Below are 20,954 nucleotides of genomic sequence, written 5' to 3' on the forward strand. Positions count from 1 at the left end.
GGATACAAAATTTCTACAGTTTTATTTACATTTTAACCCCTTAACAGAAATCCAAATCTGCGCCAAATTTTTTATTTTCTAAAGGCGCCGTAGTATTGCAACTGTAACTTTTTAATACTTTCACAGACGGGGATGTATAGGGCGTCTTTTTTTTGCGGGGCCGGGTATACTTTTAAATTCCACCATTTTGGGAATTGCTTTTGCTTTCATTACTTTTTATTAAAATTGTTATCAGAGACAAAACAAGTGAAAAAACCGCGATTTGGCAATTTCAATTTTTTTTTCCACCCATTAAGGCGTTTACCATAAGGGAAAAATATCTTTATAGATTTGTAGTCTGGGCATTTTCGAGCACAGTGATACCTAATGTGTATTTAGTATTTAGGTATTTTTATATCTGTTCTAGGGAAAGGGGGGTGATTTTTGAACTGTTAAAATTTTTTATTTTTTTATGTTTTCTTTTACTTTTATTTATGTATTTATGTATTTTTTCACATTTATTAGACCCCCCCTAGGGGTCTTCAACACCAGGGGGTCTGATCACTAATACAATGCTAATGTATTGGGGGAAAAAAAAAAAAAAAAAAAAAAAAAAGGCCCATTTATTGCAGGCTGCATAGAGTAGCCTGCAATAGAAACAAATGAAAGACAGGCCTAGGAGCCTTCACAATACTTCCGGCTGTTATAGCAACTGAACGCCAGCCCTGGGGCTTGCTCTGGATGCTGGCAATCCCCAACACAATGGCAGCGACCTTGTGCCACAAGTAAAATAGAGCCTTGATCAGCTTTGACCGAGGCGCCAGAGGGGTTGATGTCCGCAATCAGTGTGGGCACCAATCACGGGCATTAGCACCTGGACTCTGGTGTATAAAACCGCAGAGACTCAGAGTCTATGGCAGCCACTCGACCCCCAAGTGGCTGCCATATTTAAACACCCGACATCTGCCGTACTATTACGGTGGACATTGGGAAGGGGTTAAAGTCTTTTCAGCTGATGTCCTGACAAATAGGAAGAATATACTACACTAACTACTATAATACTGCCCACTATGTACAAGAATATAACTACTATAATACTACCTCTTATGTACAAGAATATAACTACTATAATACTACTCCTATGTACAAGAATATAACTACTATAATACTACTCCTATGTACAAGAATATCAAATATCAAAAAATGCTTTATTGGCACGTCCGAATAGGTATTTGGCATTGCCAAAGCTAGTAAAGTGGGTGGGTGGGGGGGGGGGAGTTGGGTTGGGTGGGTGGTGGGTGGGTGGTGGGTATGGGGGGGGGGTTCGGTTATAACAGTCCATGGAGTCTCATCTTCCTCTTCGTTGGTGACTGCTATATGGGGAGGTGGGGGTGGGGGTGGGGGTGGGTGGGGCGGGTGTATTGGGATAAATATAACAGTCCATGGAGTCTCATCTTCCTCTGGTTTGGTGACAGCTGGACACGTATTGAATATAACTACTATAATACTACTCCTATGTACAAGAATATAACTACTATAATACTGCCCCCTATGTACAAGAATATAACTACTATAATACTGCTCCTATGTACAAGAATATAACTACTATAATACTACTCCTATGTATAAGAATATAACTACCATAATACTACTCCTATGTACAAGAATATAACTACTATAATACTACCTCCTATGTACAAGAATATAACTACTATAATACTGCCCCTATGTACAAGAATATAACTACTATAATACTACTCCTATGTACAAGAATATAACTACTATAATACTGCTCCTATGTACAAGAATATAACTACTATAATACTGCTCCTATGTACAAGAATATAACTACTATAATACTGCCCCCTATGTACAAGAATATAACTACTATAATACTGCTCCTATGTACAAGAATATAACTACTATAATACTACTCCTATGTACAAGAATATAACTACTATAATACTACTCCTATGTACAAGAATATAACTACTATAATACTACCCCCTATGTACAAGAATATAACTACTATAATACTGCTCCTATGTACAAGAATATAACTACTATAATACTACTCCTATGTACAAGAATATAACTACTATAATACTACCCCCTATGTACAAGAATATAACTACTATAATACTACTCCTATGTACAAGAATATAACTACTATAATACTGCTCCTATGTACAAGAATATAACTACTATAATACTACTCCTATGTACAAGAATATAACTACTATAATACTGCTCCTATGTACAAGAATATAACTACTATAATACTACTCCTATGTACAAGAATATAACTACTATAATACTGCTCCTATGTACAAGAATATAACTACTATAATACTACTCCTATGTACAAGAATATAACTACTATAATACTGCCCCTATGTACAAGAATATAACTACTATAATACTACTCCTATGTACAAGAATATAACTACTATAATACTACTCCTATGTACAAGAATATAACTACTATAATACTGCTCCTATGTACAAGAATATAACTACTATAATACTACCTCCTATGTACAAGAATATAACTACTATAATACTACTCCTACGTACAAGAATATAACTACTATAATACTACTCCTATGTACAAGAATATAACTACTATAATACTACCCCCTATGTACAAGAATATAACTACTATAATACTGCTCCTATGTACAAGAATATAACTACTATAATACTACTCCTATGTACAAGAATATAACTACTATAATACTACCTCTTATGTACAAGAATATAACTACTATAATACTACTCCTATGTACAAGAATATAACTACTATAATACTACTCCTATGTACAAGAATATCAAATATCAAAAAATGCTTTATTGGCACGTCCGAATAGGTATTTGGCATTGCCAAAGCTAGTAAAGTGGGTGGGTGGGTGGGTGGGGGGGGAGTTGGGTTGGGTGGGTGGTGGGTGGGTATGGGGGGGGGGGGGGTTCGGTTATAACAGTCCATGGAGTCTCATCTTCCTCTTCGTTGGTGACTGCTATATGGGGAGGTGGGGGTGGGGGTGGGTGGGGCGGGTGTATTGGGATAAATATAACAGTCCATGGAGTCTCATCTTCCTCTGGTTTGGTGACAGCTGGACACGTATTGAATATAACTACTATAATACTACTCCTATGTACAAGAATATAACTATATAATACTGCCCCCTATGTACAAGAATATAACTACTATAATACTGCTCCTATGTACAAGAATATAACTACTATAATACTACTCCTATGTATAAGAATATAACTACCATAATACTACTCCTATGTACAAGAATATAACTACTATAATACTACCTCCTATGTACAAGAATATAACTACTATAATACTGCCCCTATGTACAAGAATATAACTACTATAATACTACTCCTATGTACAAGAATATAACTACTATAATACTACTCCTATGTACAAGAATATAACTACTATAATACTGCTCCTATGTACAAGAATATAACTACTATAATACTGCCCCCTATGTACAAGAATATAACTACTATAATACTGCTCCTATGTACAAGAATATAACTACTATAATACTAATCCTATGTACAAGAATATAACTACTATAATACTACTCCTATGTACAAGAATATAACTACTATAATACTACCCCCTATGTACAAGAATATAACTACTATAATACTGCTCCTATGTACAAGAATATAACTACTATAATACTACTCCTATGTACAAGAATATAACTACTATAATACTACCCCCTATGTACAAGAATATAACTACTATAATACTACTCCTATGTACAAGAATATAACTACTATAATACTACCTCCTATGTACAAGAATATAACTACTATAATACTACTCCTATGTACAAGAATATAACTACTATAATACTGCTCCTATGTACAAGAATATAACTACTATAATACTACTCCTATGTACAAGAATATAACTACTATAATACTGCCCCTATGTACAAGAATATAACTACTATAATACTACTCCTATGTACAAGAATATAACTACTATAATACTACTCCTATGAATATAACTACTATAATACTACTCCTATGTACAAGAATATAACTACTATAATACTGCTCCTATGTACAAGAATATAACTACTATAATACTGCCCCCTATGTACAAGAATATAACTACTATAATACTGCTCCTATGTACAAGAATATAACTACTATAATACTACTCCTACGTACAAGAATATAACTACTATAATACTACTCCTATGTACAAGAATATAACTACTATAATACTACCCCCTATGTACAAGAATATAACTACTATAATACTGCTCCTATGTACAAGAATATAACTACTATAATACTACTCCTATGTACAAGAATATAACTACTATAATACTACCTCTTATGTACAAGAATATAACTACTATAATACTACTCCTATGTACAAGAATATAACTACTATAATACTACTCCTATGTACAAGAATATCAAATATCAAAAAATGCTTTATTGGCACGTCCGAATAGGTATTTGGCATTGCCAAAGCTAGTAAAGTGGGTGGGTGGGGGGGGGGAGTTGGGTTGGGTGGGTGGTGGGTGGGTGGTGGGTATGGGGGGGGGGTTCGGTTATAACAGTCCATGGAGTCTCATCTTCCTCTTCGTTGGTGACTGCTATATGGGGAGGTGGGGGTGGGGGTGGGTGGGGCGGGTGTATTGGGATAAATATAACAGTCCATGGAGTCTCATCTTCCTCTGGTTTGGTGACAGCTGGACACGTATTGAATATAACTACTATAATACTACTCCTATGTACAAGAATATAACTACTATAATACTGCCCCCTATGTACAAGAATATAACTACTATAATACTGCTCCTATGTACAAGAATATAACTACTATAATACTACTCCTATGTATAAGAATATAACTACCATAATACTACTCCTATGTACAAGAATATAACTACTATAATACTACCTCCTATGTACAAGAATATAACTACTATAATACTGCCCTTATGTACAAGAATATAACTACTATAATACTACTCCTATGTACAAGAATATAACTACTATAATACTACTCCTATGTACAAGAATATAACTACTATAATACTGCTCCTATGTACAAGAATATAACTACTATAATACTGCCCCCTATGTACAAGAATATAACTACTATAATACTGCTCCTATGTACAAGAATATAACTACTATAATACTACTCCTATGTACAAGAATATAACTACTATAATACTACTCCTATGTACAAGAATATAACTACTATAATACTACCCCCTATGTACAAGAATATAACTACTATAATACTGCTCCTATGTACAAGAATATAACTACTATAATACTACTCCTATGTACAAGAATATAACTACTATAATACTACCCCCTATGTACAAGAATATAACTACTATAATACTACTCCTATGTACAAGAATATAACTACTATAATACTACCTCCTATGTACAAGAATATAACTACTATAATACTGCTCCTATGTACAAGAATATAACTACTATAATACTGCTCCTATGTACAAGAATATAACTACTATAATACTACTCCTATGTACAAGAATATAACTACTATAATACTGCCCCTATGTACAAGAATATAACTACTATAATACTACTCCTATGTACAAGAATATAACTACTATAATACTACTCCTATGTACAAGAATATAACTACTATAATACTGCTCCTATGTACAAGAATATAACTACTATAATACTACTCCTATGTACAAGAATATAACTACTATAATACTGCCCCTATGTACAAGAATATAACTACTATAATACTACTCCTATGTACAAGAATATAACTACTATAATACTACTCCTATGTACAAGAATATAACTACTATAATACTGCTCCTATGTACAAGAATATAACTACTATAATACTGCCCCCTATGTACAAGAATATAACTACTATAATACTGCTCCTATGTACAAGAATATAACTACTATAATACTACTCCTACGTACAAGAATATAACTACTATAATACTACTCCTATGTACAAGAATATATTTACTATAATACTACCCCCTATGTACAAGAATATAACTACTATAATACTGCTCCTATGTACAAGAATATAACTACTATAATACTACTCCTATGTACAAGAATATAACTACTATAATACTACCCCCTATGTACAAGAATATAACTACTATAATACTACTCCTATGTACAAGAATATAACTACTATAATACTACCTCCTATGTACAAGAATATAACTACTATAATACTACTCCTATGTACAAGAATATAACTACTATAATACTGCTCCTATGTACAAGAATATAACTACTATAATACTGCTCCTATGTACAAGACTATAACTACTATAATACTACTCCTATGTACAAGAATATAACTACTATAATACTGCTCCTATGTACAAGAATATAACTACTATAATACTACCTCCTATGTACAAGAATATAACTACTATAATACTACCTCCTATGTACAAGAATATAACTACTATAATACTGCTCCTATGTACAAGAATATAACTACTATAATACTGCTCCTATGTACAAGAATATAACTACTATAATACTGCCCCCTATGTACAAGAATATAACTACTATAATACTGCTCCTATGTACAAGAATATAACTACTATAATACTACTCCTACGTACAAGAATATAACTACTTTAATACTACTCCTATGTACAAGAATATAACTACTATAATACTACCCCCTATGTACAAGAATATAACTACTATAATACTGCTCCTATGTACAAGAATATAACTACTATAATACTACTCCTATGTACAAGAATATAACTACTATAATACTACCCCCTATGTACAAGAATATAACTACTATAATACTACTCCTATGTACAAGAATATAACTACTATAATACTACCTCCTATGTACAAGAATATAACTACTATAATACTGCTCCTATGTACAAGAATATAACTACTATAATACTGCTCCTATGTACAAGACTATAACTACTATAATACTGCTCCTATGTACAAGAATATAACTACTATAATACTGCTCCTATGTACAAGAATATAACTACTATAATACTACCTCCTATGTACAAGAATATAACTACTATAATACTGCCCCTATGTACAAGAATATAACTACTATAATACTACTCCTATGTACAAGAATATAACTACTATAATACTACCTCCTATGTACAAGAATATAACTACTATAATACTGCCCCTATGTACAAGAATATAACTACTATAATACTGCTCCTATGTACAAGAATATAACTACTATAATACTGGCCCTATGTACAAGAATATAACTACTATAATACTACTCCTATGTACAAGAATATAACTACTATAATACTACCTCCTATGTACAAGAATATAACTACTATAATACTGCCCCTATGTACAAGAATATAACTACTATAATACTGCTCCTATGTACAAGAATATAACTACTATAATACTACCTCCTATGTACAAGAATATAACTACTATAATACTGCTCCTATGTACAAGAATATAACTACTATAATACTACTCCTATGTACAAGAATATAACTACTATAATACTACTCCTATGTACAAGAATATAACTACTATAATACTGCCCCCTATGTACAAGAATATAACTACTATAATACTGCTCCTATGTACAAGAATATAACTACTATAATACTACTCCTATGTACAAGAATATAACTACTATAATACTACTCCTATGTACAAGTATATAACTACTATAATACTGCTCCTATGTACAAGAATATAACTACTATAATACTACTCCTATGTACAAGAATATAACTACTATAATACTACCCCCTATGTACAAGAATATAACTACTATAATACTACTCCTATGTACAAGAATATAACTACTATAATACTGCTCCTATGTACAAGAATATAACTACTATAATACTATTCCTATGTACAAGAATATAACTACTATAATACTGCTCCTATGTACAAGAATATAACTACTATAATACTGCTCCTAGGTACAAGACTATAACTACTATAATACTACTCCTATTTACAAGAATATAACTACTATAATACTGCTCCTATGTACAAGAATATAACTACTATAATACTACCTCCTATGTACAAGAATATAACTACTATAATACTGCCCCTATGTACAAGAATATAACTACTATAATACTACTCCTATGTACAAGAATATAACTACTATAATACTACCTCCTATGTACAAGAATATAGCTACTATAATACTGCCCCTATGTACAAGAATATAACTACTATAATACTGCTCCTATGTACAAGAATATAACTACTATAATACTGCCCCTATGTACAAGAATATAACTACTATAATACTACTCCTATGTACAAGAATATAACTACTATAATACTACCTCCTATGTACAAGAATATAACTACTATAATACTGCCCCTATGTACAAGAATATAACTACTATAATACTGCTCCTATGTACAAGAATATAACTACTATAATACTACCTCCTATGTACAAGAATATAACTACTATAATACTGCTCCTATGTACAAGAATATAACTACTATAATACTACTCCTATGTACAAGAATATAACTACTATAATACTACTCCTATGTACAAGAATATAACTACTATAATACTGCCCCCTATGTACAAGAATATAACTACTATAATACTGCTCCTATGTACAAGAATATAACTACTATAATACTACTCCTATGTACAAGAATATAACTACTATAATACTACTCCTATGTACAAGTATATAACTACTATAATACTGCTCCTATGTACAAGAATATAACTACTATAATACTACCCCCTCTGTACAAGAATATAACTACTATAATACTACTCCTATGTACAAGAATATAACTACTATAATACTACCTCCTATGTACAAGAATATAACTACTATAATACTACTCCTATGTACAAGAATATAACTACTATAATACTGCTCCTATGTACAAGAATATAACTACTATAATACTACTCCTATGTACAAGAATATAACTACTATAATACTGCTCCTATGTACAAGAATATAACTACTATAATACTGCTCCTATGTACAAGACTATAACTACTATAATACTACTCCTATGTACAAGAATATAACTACTATAATACTGCTCCTATGTACAAGAATATAACTACTATAATACTGCTCCTATGTACAAGAATATAACTACTATAATACTACTCCTATGTACAAGAATATAACTACTATAATACTACCTCCTATTTATAAGAATATAACTACCATAATACTGCCCCTATGTACAAGAATATAACTACTATAATACTACCTCCTATTTATAAGAATATAACTACCATAATACTGCCCCTATGTACAAGAATATAACTACTGTAATACTACCTCCTATGTAGCAGAATATAACTACTATAATACTACCTCCTATGTACAAGAATATAACTACTATAATACTGCTCCTATGTACAAGAATATAACTACTATAATACTACCTCCTATGTACAAGAATATAACTACTATAATACTGCTCCTATGTACAAGAATATAACTACTATAATACTGCCCCTATGTGCAGCTCGGGGTCTCAGTGGTGGTCACTATATCTCTATCCGCACATGGTGTCTCTGCATTAATTCTGTGTTAATAAGTCTCACACATTTCCTTCAGATACATGTCCAGCGTTTTCCTCCTATAAACGTTGCAGTAAAACCGTGCCGTCCCTTGAGTAACATTCCGCCTGAAAAATCGTCTGGTTTTATTATTGTTATGGTTTGTGTAACTGCCTGCAATCCTTCATTGCCTCAGTCTACCCCGGTATTCCCGTCGCTTCCTCGCTGCACATGATGCGGCTCTGTGGCCTCATACAAACCCTCGGTGCCAAATTTCTTTTTGCAACTCAATAGTGATAATAATTACCGTCCATTATAACATGAGGTTGTGTATGATTTATTACAAGTGATATTTCCTCTCTATGACTAATAAAGCACATGGACGCGGCCTGCTGGGTGTTCTCTAAATACCGCCATTCAGGAACAAGTTCTCTTTTGTCTCCTAGACGCAGTCAGACATGGATGATAATAGACGAGTACTGTCAGATCTCCACAGAGGAGGAGGCGCGGACCCAGCAGCCCCTGCATCGGCGGTGTCATCTAGGCTGGACCTGTCCCTGTTATCATGGAAAGTAATGTAAGTGAGGGCCAATATTTCACCGTCACCTCTGCTTTATCCACCTTATTCAGACACGGGCCACCTCCTTTGTGTATGTTTGGATGCCGGGGCTGAGTCCAATGAGAGCATTCTTGTGCCATACAATAGAGCGCCATCTATTCTACCCACATGTGTAGGGGTAATTTGAAGCCATACTGTGCTCCCACTATAGTCCTACCCATGTCTATACCCTACAGGATCACTGTATACATTACAATCTTGTTTGCTCCCCCTAGTGGTGACTAAAGGCATCCGGAATTGTATAGTTTGACTCTGTATCAGAGTATTGAAGATATATCATGAAAATAATCCACGACGACTATTGCTGCGAGTACAAATCCGTCTATTGCTCCCTGTTATCAGCTGTTTGAGGCCGGAGGAAGAATAGTCAGTTTGCATTGACAGGAGAAATGGAGAATGTCTGCCGCCAGCGCCGTTCGTTGCAGCGTACATCTTAAGCCGGGGTGGACGTGCTCTTTAATCGTGACTCAGCAGCGTGACAGGTGCTCCAGGTCTATACTTTCCTTCTGTCTCCGTCCTTTCATACAATTTGCTCTCTCAGCTCTCAGATGCCAGATCGCGGCGGAGTAATTACCGTCTCCCTTTTAAGGCCGCAGGAGGGGAGATAGAGAGGAAAGGAATAACCGGGGACACAATAAAGAGAAAAAGACCCTCATTAAAATGTATGAGCGCAAGAGAACGCCGGCTTAAAATAATGGAGATGAAAGACATTCTGCGCGGGCCGCGCGCCCAAAATCTGCGCCCGAAAGAATGACTCGGCTGTAAAGGATCACCTGGTAAAGGTTTAACAATTCTGCTACAAGAAGCGAAATGAAGACACGTTGTTTGGGATCGGTCTGATATTCCGCTGCATAAAATGTAGCAAGTGAAGCCCCCGACCCCTCTAATGGACCCCCTGAGGACCCCTGAGGGAGGCCCCTGCTGTACCACAACCTAATATGCGAACATACACTAAGTCCGTCTCTACAGGTCAGCCAGCGACAGGCGCTACATGACATAAGGGTGTGAACACTTTTGCCACCATTTTTATTGCTCCACCGTTATGTGTATACAGCTCCTATACAGACCTATGTGTTAGTATGGTGACAGACTACAAATACTGTGTGTAGTCTGATCCGGCAGCCTCTGTCTGTTCTATCTACTCCTCACCCCCTAGAGGCGGCCGCCCGGTCAGTTGTACGGGGCCCCGCGATTCTGTAGGGCCTATAAGATATATAAAACAAATACCACCCAGTATTATTTATTGGGGTATGGCGGTATTATTGGTACATTATAGTATAGTAATATGTGACCTCCATGTATTATGGGTTGTATATGGCAGTATTACATTATCACCATATTCTGGACTGTATATATTAGTATTGTTATGGGTCTGACATGACGGTATTATCTAATAATATATGGAGATGTGGCTTTAGATGGCAGTAATATCTTGGCTCTATATAGTGGTATCTTGTGGGCTGTATACCGCAGTATTATTTTGATACTATATTACGGTATTCTGTGGGTAACACTACAGAGCAGCATTATTTGGACTGTATATGATGATTTTATATTGCCACTATATGGCAATACTATGTGACCTATATATGTCAGAATTTTCTTTACACTATATGGCGCTATAATGTGGACTTTATATGGCAGTACTATCTTGGAATTATATAGCAGTATTACATGGGCTGTATGTACCACTTTTATATTACCACTATGTATTACTTTATACGGCAGTATTATCTTGGCACCATATAATGGTATTTTGTGGACTTTATATGGCAGTATTATCTTGGCACTATGTAGAGTCATTATGTGAGCTCCATATGGTAGTATTATGATGGCAATATCAGTGCTCAATTATGTTGTGCCTAGAAGTTTTAGGCGCAGCACCCACGGGGTCACAACGTGACTAAATTCACTTTCATTACTGGAGGAGTCGCAGCACAACATGGCAAACTTTGGTTGAGCAATAGGAATCACAACCAATATCGCCGTGTAGCCCCCGCTGTATGTGGGCTGAAATTCTGACAACTCGGAGGTGGAGGGTTACTGCGTTATTTTTTAACCAGAGCCCCAGAACTGAGAAGAGGAAGTATTGTATATAGATAATAATAGTCCTAGTGATAAGACACGCTATCACACATAATGTACCGCTAGAGCGTGTGTACGAAGGAACCCAGGCCTTCAGATCTCCTTATTATGTAAGAGCCGTATAACACCCCACTGTGCACCGCGTAGACATAGGAAAGCCGCGGATCTGATGGGGGATGTGCTGTGAAGTCTCTCGGGATGTTCCCAGCTGTGAAACACGTTGCTAATGAATTTTCCCCGTGATAGCGGCCGTGACACAATTCACACTATTACGTGTAGTTTCCATGAACTGAAGCAGCGATGGGACACTGAGGCGGCAGAGAAATCCCTCATTGTCTTACATCAGGACCCTGACGGAGAATCCCTGACAAGAAGATTCACAAGACAATATTCTAACCATAAACTACTATGTATATACATGAGCGCGCCACATAATCTACTATATATATGAGCGCGCCACATAATCTACTATATATATGAGCGTGTCACATAATCTGCTATACATACGTGAGTGCGCCACATAACCTACTGTACATACATGAGTGCGCCACATAATCTACTATACATATGAGCACGTCACATAATCTGCTATACATATGAGCGCGTCACATAATCTGCTATACATATGAGTGCGCCACATAATCTACTATGTACATACGTGAGTGCGCCACATAATCTACTATGTATATACATGAGCGCGCCACATAATCTATGTATACACGTGAGTGCGCCACATAATCTACTATGTACATACGTGAGTGCGCCAAATAATCTACTATACATATGTGAGTGCGCCACATAATCTACTATGTATATACGCGAGTGCGCCACATAATCTACTATGTACATATGTGAGTGCGCCACATAATCTACTATGTACATACGTGAGTGCGCCACATAATCTACTATGTATATACGCGAGTGCGCCACATAATCTACTATGTACATATGTGAGTGCGCCACATAATCTACTATGTACATACGTGAGTGCGCCACATAATCTACTATGTATATACGCGAGTGCGCCACATAATCTACTATGTACATATGTGAGTGCGCCACATAAACTACTATGTACATACGTGAGTGCGCCACATAATCTACTATGTATATACGCGAGTGCGCCACATAATCTACTATGTATATACGCGAGTGCGTCACATAATCTACTATGTATATACGCGAGTGCGCCACATAATCTACTATGTATATACATGAGCGCGCCACATAATCTATGTATATACGTGAGTGCGCCACATAATCTACTATGTACATACGTGAGTGCGCCACATAATCTACTATGTATATACATGAGCGCGCCACATAATCTATGTATATACGTGAGTGCGCCACATAATCTACTATGTACATACGTGAGTGCGCCAAATAATCTACTATACATATGTGAGTGCGCCAAATAATCTACTATGTACATACGTGAGTGCGCCACATAATCTACTATGTACATACGTGAGTGCGCCAAATAATCTACTATACATATGTGAGTGCACCACATAATCTACTATGTATATACGCGAGTGTGCCACATAATCTACTATGTACATACGTGAGTGCGCCACATAATCTACTATGTACATACGTGAGTGCGCCACATAATCTACTATGTATATACGCGAGTGCGCCACATAATCTACTATGTATATACGCGAGTGCGTCACATAATCTACTATGTACATATGTGAGTGCGCCACATAATCTGCTATGTATATACGCGAGTGCGTCACATAATCTACTATGTACATATGTGAGTGCGCCACATAATCTACTATGTATATACGTGAGTGCGTCACATAATCTACTATATATATGAGTGCGTCACATAATCTACTATATATATGAGCGTGTCACATAATCTACTGTACATATGTAAGTGCGTCACATAATCTGCTATATATATGAGCGCGTCACATAATTTACTATACATACGTGAGTGCGTCACATAATCTACTGTACATAATCTACATCATCATGCAGGGTTACAATCCTTAGCTGCTCTACCCAAGTAAGCGCAAGTTTTCAAAATTATTCATGAACCAGGAGGACCAGGATGAACATAGGTCTCATTTACATAGCAGAGAAACTGTGGGAAGAAACAGAAAGTGCAATTACATGGAGCCCTGCGCCCACTTCTACTGATACTGCCCCCTGTTATGTGTAAGTGCTCAGGTAATACCGCATGACGTGTTCTCCCCAGTACATCAGGGCCCACAGCGGTATCCAGGGTGGATGTTTCTATTGGTTTGGGCACCAATGGTAAGATCAGAGGTGTCAGATGGCAGTGCCCAGTGCAGCGCCCGGTCAGTAGTGGCAAGTCAGGAGCCCTGTGTAACTGCACATATTACATGTAACTGCACATATTACATATAACTGCACATATTACACAGCTCGGAGAGCCGACAAGAACGTCTGAGGCCGCTCGGTTACATATACGACCTTCCAGTGGTTAGTAAGTGCGAATCCAAGAAGACTCCATTAGTAGAAAACCAAAAGTCTGCGCTCCAGTTTTAGAAAAACAAGTGAATCCCTTTATTCCAGGGCAAAGGTTCAGTCCATGCGAGAAATCAAGTGACAAAAGCAGCTTTATACAGCGTGAAGGAAATGCGATCAGTCCTGGTAACTCACTAGTATATACCAGAGATCAGCACAAGAGGCATAAGAGACATCAAATATACAATGAATGAATACATGTGCATACCCACTGCATCACACATAGTGCAAGGAGTCTGCAGACTCATATGTATATACTGTGTGTATATATATATATATATATATATATATATATATATATATATATATATATATATATATACAGTCCTATGAAAAAGTTTGGGCACCCCTATTAATCTTAATCATTTTTAGTTCTAAATATTTTGGTGTTTATAACAGCCATTTCAGTTTGATATATCTAATAACTGATGGACACAGTAATATTTCAGGATTGAAATGAGGTTTATTGTACTAACAGAAAATGCGCAATATGCATTAAACCAAAATTTGACCGGTGCAAAAGTATGGGCACCTCAACAGAAAAGTGACATTAATATTTAGTAGATCCTCCTTTTGCAAAGATAACAGCCTCTAGTCGCTTCCTGTAGCTTTTAATCAGTTCCTGGATCCTGGATAAAGGTATTTTGGACAAACAATTCAAGTTCAGTTAAGTTAGATGGTCGCCGAGCATGGACAGCCCGCTTCAAATCATCCCACAGATGTTCAATGATATTCAGGTCTGGGGACTGGGATGGCCATTCCAGAACATTGTAATTGTTCCTCTGCATGAATGCCTGAGGATTTGGAGCGGTGTTGAACTGATTAAAAGCTACAGGAAGCGACTAGAGGCTGTTATCTTTGCAAAAGGAGGATCTACTAAATATTAATGTCACTTTTCTGTTGAGGTGCCCATACTTTTGCACCGGTCAAATTTTGGTTTAATGCATATTGCGCATTTTCTGTTAGTACAATAAACCTCATTTCAATCCTGAAATATTACTGTGTCCATCAGTTATTAGATATATCAAACTGAAATGGTGAAAAAACACCAAAATATTTAGAACAAAAAATGATTAAGATTAATAGGGGTGCCCAAACTTTTTCATAGGACTGTATATACTGTATATGTATTACTGTCTGCGGAGTATATAGTCAGCACATGGGAAGAAACAGGTAAGTATAAGAAAGCAGATAACATGCCAATATACACGTCAGCCATTATTACGGCTCTGGACACCCCCATGAGTATTGGATATTGATGATGAAGACGCCTCTTGGAATTGGACAGATAGATAGATAGATATATGGGGTTTCCTTTTCTTGTATGTTAATAAATATTTCAGACTTCTGACTCCTCACAGGGGACTGAACGACTGGAACGTCAGAAGCTTTTGTCCTACATGGTCACGGGGTTATGTCACATATCTCCAGTGCTGAGAACTGACAGAGACACTTACATTATATGTGCTGATATCAGTCCTCTTATAACCTCCAGAGAAACCTATATCGTATATGACTGATATCAGTCCTCCTCTTATAACACTCCAGCAATGATATAACCTCCAGAGACACCTATATTATATATCACTGATATCAGTCCTCCTCTAATACTCCAGTACTGATATAACCACCTTAGACACTTACATCATGTATGACTGATATCAGTCCTCTTATAACACTCCAGCAATGATATAACCTCCAGAGACACCTATATGATATGTCACTGATATCAGTCCTCTTATAACACTTCAGTACTGATATAACCTCCAGAGACACCTATATCGTATATGACTGATATCAGTCCTCTTCTAATACTCCTGTACTGATATCACCTCCAATGACAGCAATATTGTATATGACTGATCAGTCCTCTCCTAATACTCCAGTACTGATATAACCTCCTTAGACACTTACACCATATGTGCTGATATCAGTCCTCCTCTTATAACACTCCAGCACTATAATAAGTCACTGAGGCTTGCTGCTGTGCTGACCCCCGGGGTATACAGGTCACATCACTTACCGCTCACACATAGGCTTAGGCTACACAAGCTTTCCTCACAAGTGTCCTCCAGGCTTTCCTGATCTCCTTCATCTTCCTCATCCTCTCCTGCTCTGATATTCTCCCTTCTCTTCCTTCGAGAGGGTCTCCTGACACTCCGCAGGACCTTGTTGACCCTGTTCATGGGCTGCTTATGAAGAGACTTGTCAGATTTTCTTCAGGTTCTCAGATCTTGGCTGAGGAGATGTTGCTCTCTGCGCTTTTGCTACCTGATCCAAGAAGGTTTGTGCAGAGTATACGAGGAGTGCGGAGTCTCTGAGGGCTCTGTGGGCAGATACGGGATATTTCTCCCTCTCCCCTCTCTCTATATAAGAGCTGCTAATAAGTGTTCGGGCAGTTCTTTCTTTCTTTCCTTCTTTCTTTCTTTGGCTGTTTGATGGCAGCGTGCGCTCCGGCAGCCTGTGATTAGCTCTCCGCAGGCTGAGCAATGAGCTGTCCCCGTTTGGAGCCGTCAAACCTCAGCTACTGTCAGCGGGGATGGCGGGGCGACATGTGGAACAAATAGATCACGTCGCTAATGTTCATACAGCAATAAACTTCATTGGCAGCTTCCTCGTAGCTAAATAGATAAAAAAAGGGGGACAGACGAAAAAATGGGAAGGCTCAGCGCAGGAGGAAAAACAAGGGAGCAGCTGATTGAACTGTCAGCTCTTGTGAAGAGGACGGAGCAAAATAATCTGTATATTATATAACCCTGACATCAGAGAATACATCGCATAGCAATCTCATGTAATACCGCGCTATCTCATAGGAAAGTCAGAGATATCAAACTAATATCATTTCTATCTACAGATTCTCATATCTATTCTATATGTGTGTTCTTTCTATCTATCTCCTATCTATCTATCTATCTATCTATCTATCTATCTATCTATCTATCTATCTATCTATCCTATCTATCTATCTATCTATCTATCTATCTATCTATCTATCTCCTATCTATCTATCTATCTATCTATCTATCTATCTATCTATCTATCTCCTATCTATCTATCTATCTATCTATCTCTTATCTATCTATCTATCTATCTATCTATCTATCTATCTATCATCTATCTATCCCCTATCTATCTATCTATCTATCTATCTCCTATCTATCTATCTATCTCCTATCTATCTATCTATCTATCTATCTATCTACCTATCTATCTATCTATCTCCTATCTATCTATCTATCTATCTCCTATCTATCTATCTATCTATCTATCTATCTCCTATCTATCTATCTCTTATCTATCTATCTATCTATCTATCATCTATCTATCCCCTATCTATCTATCTATCTATCTATCCCCTATCTATCTATCTATCTATCTATCTATCTCCTATCTATCTATCTATCTATCTATCTATCTATCTATCTATCTCCTATCTATCTATCTATCTATCTATCTATCTATCTATCTATCTCCTATCTATCTATCTATCTATCTATCTATCTCCTATCTAACTATCTCCTATCTATCTATCTATCTATCTATCTATCTATCTATCTATCTATCTCTCTCCTATCTATCTATCTATCTATCTATCTCCTATCTATCTATCTGTCTATCTATCTATCTATCTATCTATCTATCTATCTCCTATCTATCTATCTATCTATCTATCTCCTATCTAACTATCTCCTATCTATCTATCTATCTATCTATCTATCTATCTATCTCTCTCCTATCTATCTATCTATCTATCTATCTATCTCCTATCTAACTATCTCCTATCTATCTATCTATCTATCTATCTATCTATCTCCTATCTAACTATCTCCTATCTATCTATCTCCTATCTATCTATCTATCTATCTATCTATCTATCTATCTATCTCCTATCTCCTATCTATCTATCTATCTATCTATCTATCTATCTATCTCTCTCCTATCTATCTATCTATCTATCTATCTATCTATCTCCTATCTATCTATCTATCTATCTATCTCCTATCTATCTATCTATCTATCTATCTATCTATCTATCTATCTCCTATCTATCTATCTATCTATCTATCTATCTATCTATCTCTTATCTATCTATCTATCTATCTATCTATCTATCTATCATCTATCTATCCCCTATCTATCTATCTATCTATCTATCTATCTCCTATCTATCTATCTATCTCCTATCTATCTATCTATCTATCTATCTACCTATCTATCTATCTATCTCCTATCTATCTATCTATCTATCTATCTATCTATCTCCTATCTATCTATCTATCTATCTATCTCCTATCTATCTATCTGTCTATCTATCTATCTATCTATCTCCTATCTATCTATCTATCTATCTATCTATCTATCTATCTATCTATCTATCTCCTACCTATCTATCTATCTATCTATCTATCTATCTATCTATCTATCTCCTATCTATCTATCTATCTATCTATCTATCTCCTATCTATCTATCTATCTATCTATCTATCTATCTCCTATCTATCTATCTGTCTATCTATCTATCTATCTATCTATCTCCTATCTATCTCCTATCTATCTATCTATCTATCTATCTATCTATCTATCTATCTATCTCTCTCCTATCTATCTATCTATCTATCTATCTATCTCCTATCTAACTATCTCCTATCTATCTATCTATCTATCTATCTATCTATCTATCTATCTATCTCCTATCTATCTATCTATCTATCTATCTATCTCTTATCTATCTATCTCTTATCGATCTATCTATCTATCTATCTATCTATCATCTATCTATATCCTATCTATCTATCTATCTCCCTATCTATCTATCTATCTATCTATCTATCTATCTATCTCCTATCTATCTATCTATCTATCTATCTATCTCCTATCTATCTATCTATCTATCTATCTATCTATCTACCATGCTCGGTGTACAGTCCTCCTTAGTACGGCGTCCCCCCCCCAGAGAACATATATACTTGATCTATAGACCCCCTGGATGTGTCCCCCCGTTGCACACTTGCCCTCGGTGCACCATTAATCCTCCAGATAATAATTAGCACAAGGTTTGGAACTTCAAACACAGATTTCTGAGCTCGGAGCAGCCGGAACTGACAGGAGGCAAAAAGACGAGAAACTGCAAGTGCTGCAGGAGGAGAATGTGCTGATGTGATAGACCGCCTATCATTATAGAAGGATTACCGCCATTACTGAAGCAATATGGTCCCTGGTGGGCGACAGGTGGTCCCAGGTCTGCGGGAAGAATATTCACAGTCTGTGCAGTGGCAGGAGCGCGCTCACTGTGGTCAGGGTCCTGCCAGCCCATTGGCTGCTTCTGGTCACATGATCTCAGGAGGAGAGCCCATCTGCAGACAGCTGGTTGGAGGTTATTGCCTCTCATAGGTGTAAAGCAGGCTCAGAAGGGGTACCAGGTCTTTCTAAGGGGTATTAGGGAGCCAATCTTACTGTACACTACAATATCCTACATGAGATATCTTCATTGACAATGGTATGATATTCCCGGAGGCCGCAGAGAATGCGCCATTACTGATACTCTACCCTTTCTCCATAAACAGAATTCCAGACCAGCAGTGAAGACTGACACAGAATGACAATACATTCATGGAAACCGTATTGGCTGCCATTAGTCTGATCAACTAAGATAACCCAGAACATCCCTCGTACTTATATTGGCAGCTTCCCGATCTTTAAGGAACTTTCCACTTCCAGTCTTGACTCTTAAGGCGCTGAGAACTTTCTTCTAAATCACGACATCTTTTTCAGAAATGCCAAACTTTCTGGTTTATGATTAATTCTTTTGAAGTTCCCGAAAAGCTGATAATCTTCCAATTCCTCACTTATCTGATGTCTCGCAGCTTCCTCCGCTCCAAAAGACGCATCTTCTCTACTAGGGCAAAGGAACCCTCAGCCCGACCTGTATAATCCGACAATGGTGGGGGGAGGGGGTCTGCTGGTGTATGACCATTACATGTACAGTATATAGTGCTGAAGGTGAAAGGTTATTCCGGCGATTGACATATCTGCAGCCAAAAATAACCCCCCCTATACATCCCCATACACAGACATATAAAAAAGTTACGGGTGTCAGAATATGGCGACTCCAAGTTTGTTTTTGCAACGTTTTGTATTTTTTTAAGGGGTTAAAACACTGCGGTTCTTGGGGTTCATAGC

The 20,954-nt window shown here is 36.5% G+C and overlaps 1 protein-coding gene across 3 annotated transcripts in view; it reads right to left on the reverse strand.

The window, feature by feature from the left end:
* The window catches only part of GRIP2 (glutamate receptor interacting protein 2), a 202,714-nt gene that overhangs the window by 76,034 nt on the left and 105,726 nt on the right, over positions 1-20,954 (reverse strand). The window contains exon 1 of one of the 3 annotated variants that reach the window (XM_075286606.1): positions 16,798-17,120. The exons of the other annotated variants lie outside the window; for them this stretch is intronic. Within the exon in view, the coding sequence (XP_075142707.1) occupies positions 16,798-16,960 (163 nt within the window). The 5' untranslated portion in view covers positions 16,961-17,120. Of the gene's footprint in view, positions 1-16,797; positions 17,121-20,954 lie in introns of those variants that run through there. 3 annotated transcript variants of the gene reach the window in all.

The sequence above is a fragment of the Leptodactylus fuscus genome, chromosome 9, assembly GCF_031893055.1.
Source record: "Leptodactylus fuscus isolate aLepFus1 chromosome 9, aLepFus1.hap2, whole genome shotgun sequence".
NCBI classification, from domain to species: domain Eukaryota; kingdom Metazoa; phylum Chordata; class Amphibia; order Anura; family Leptodactylidae; genus Leptodactylus; species Leptodactylus fuscus.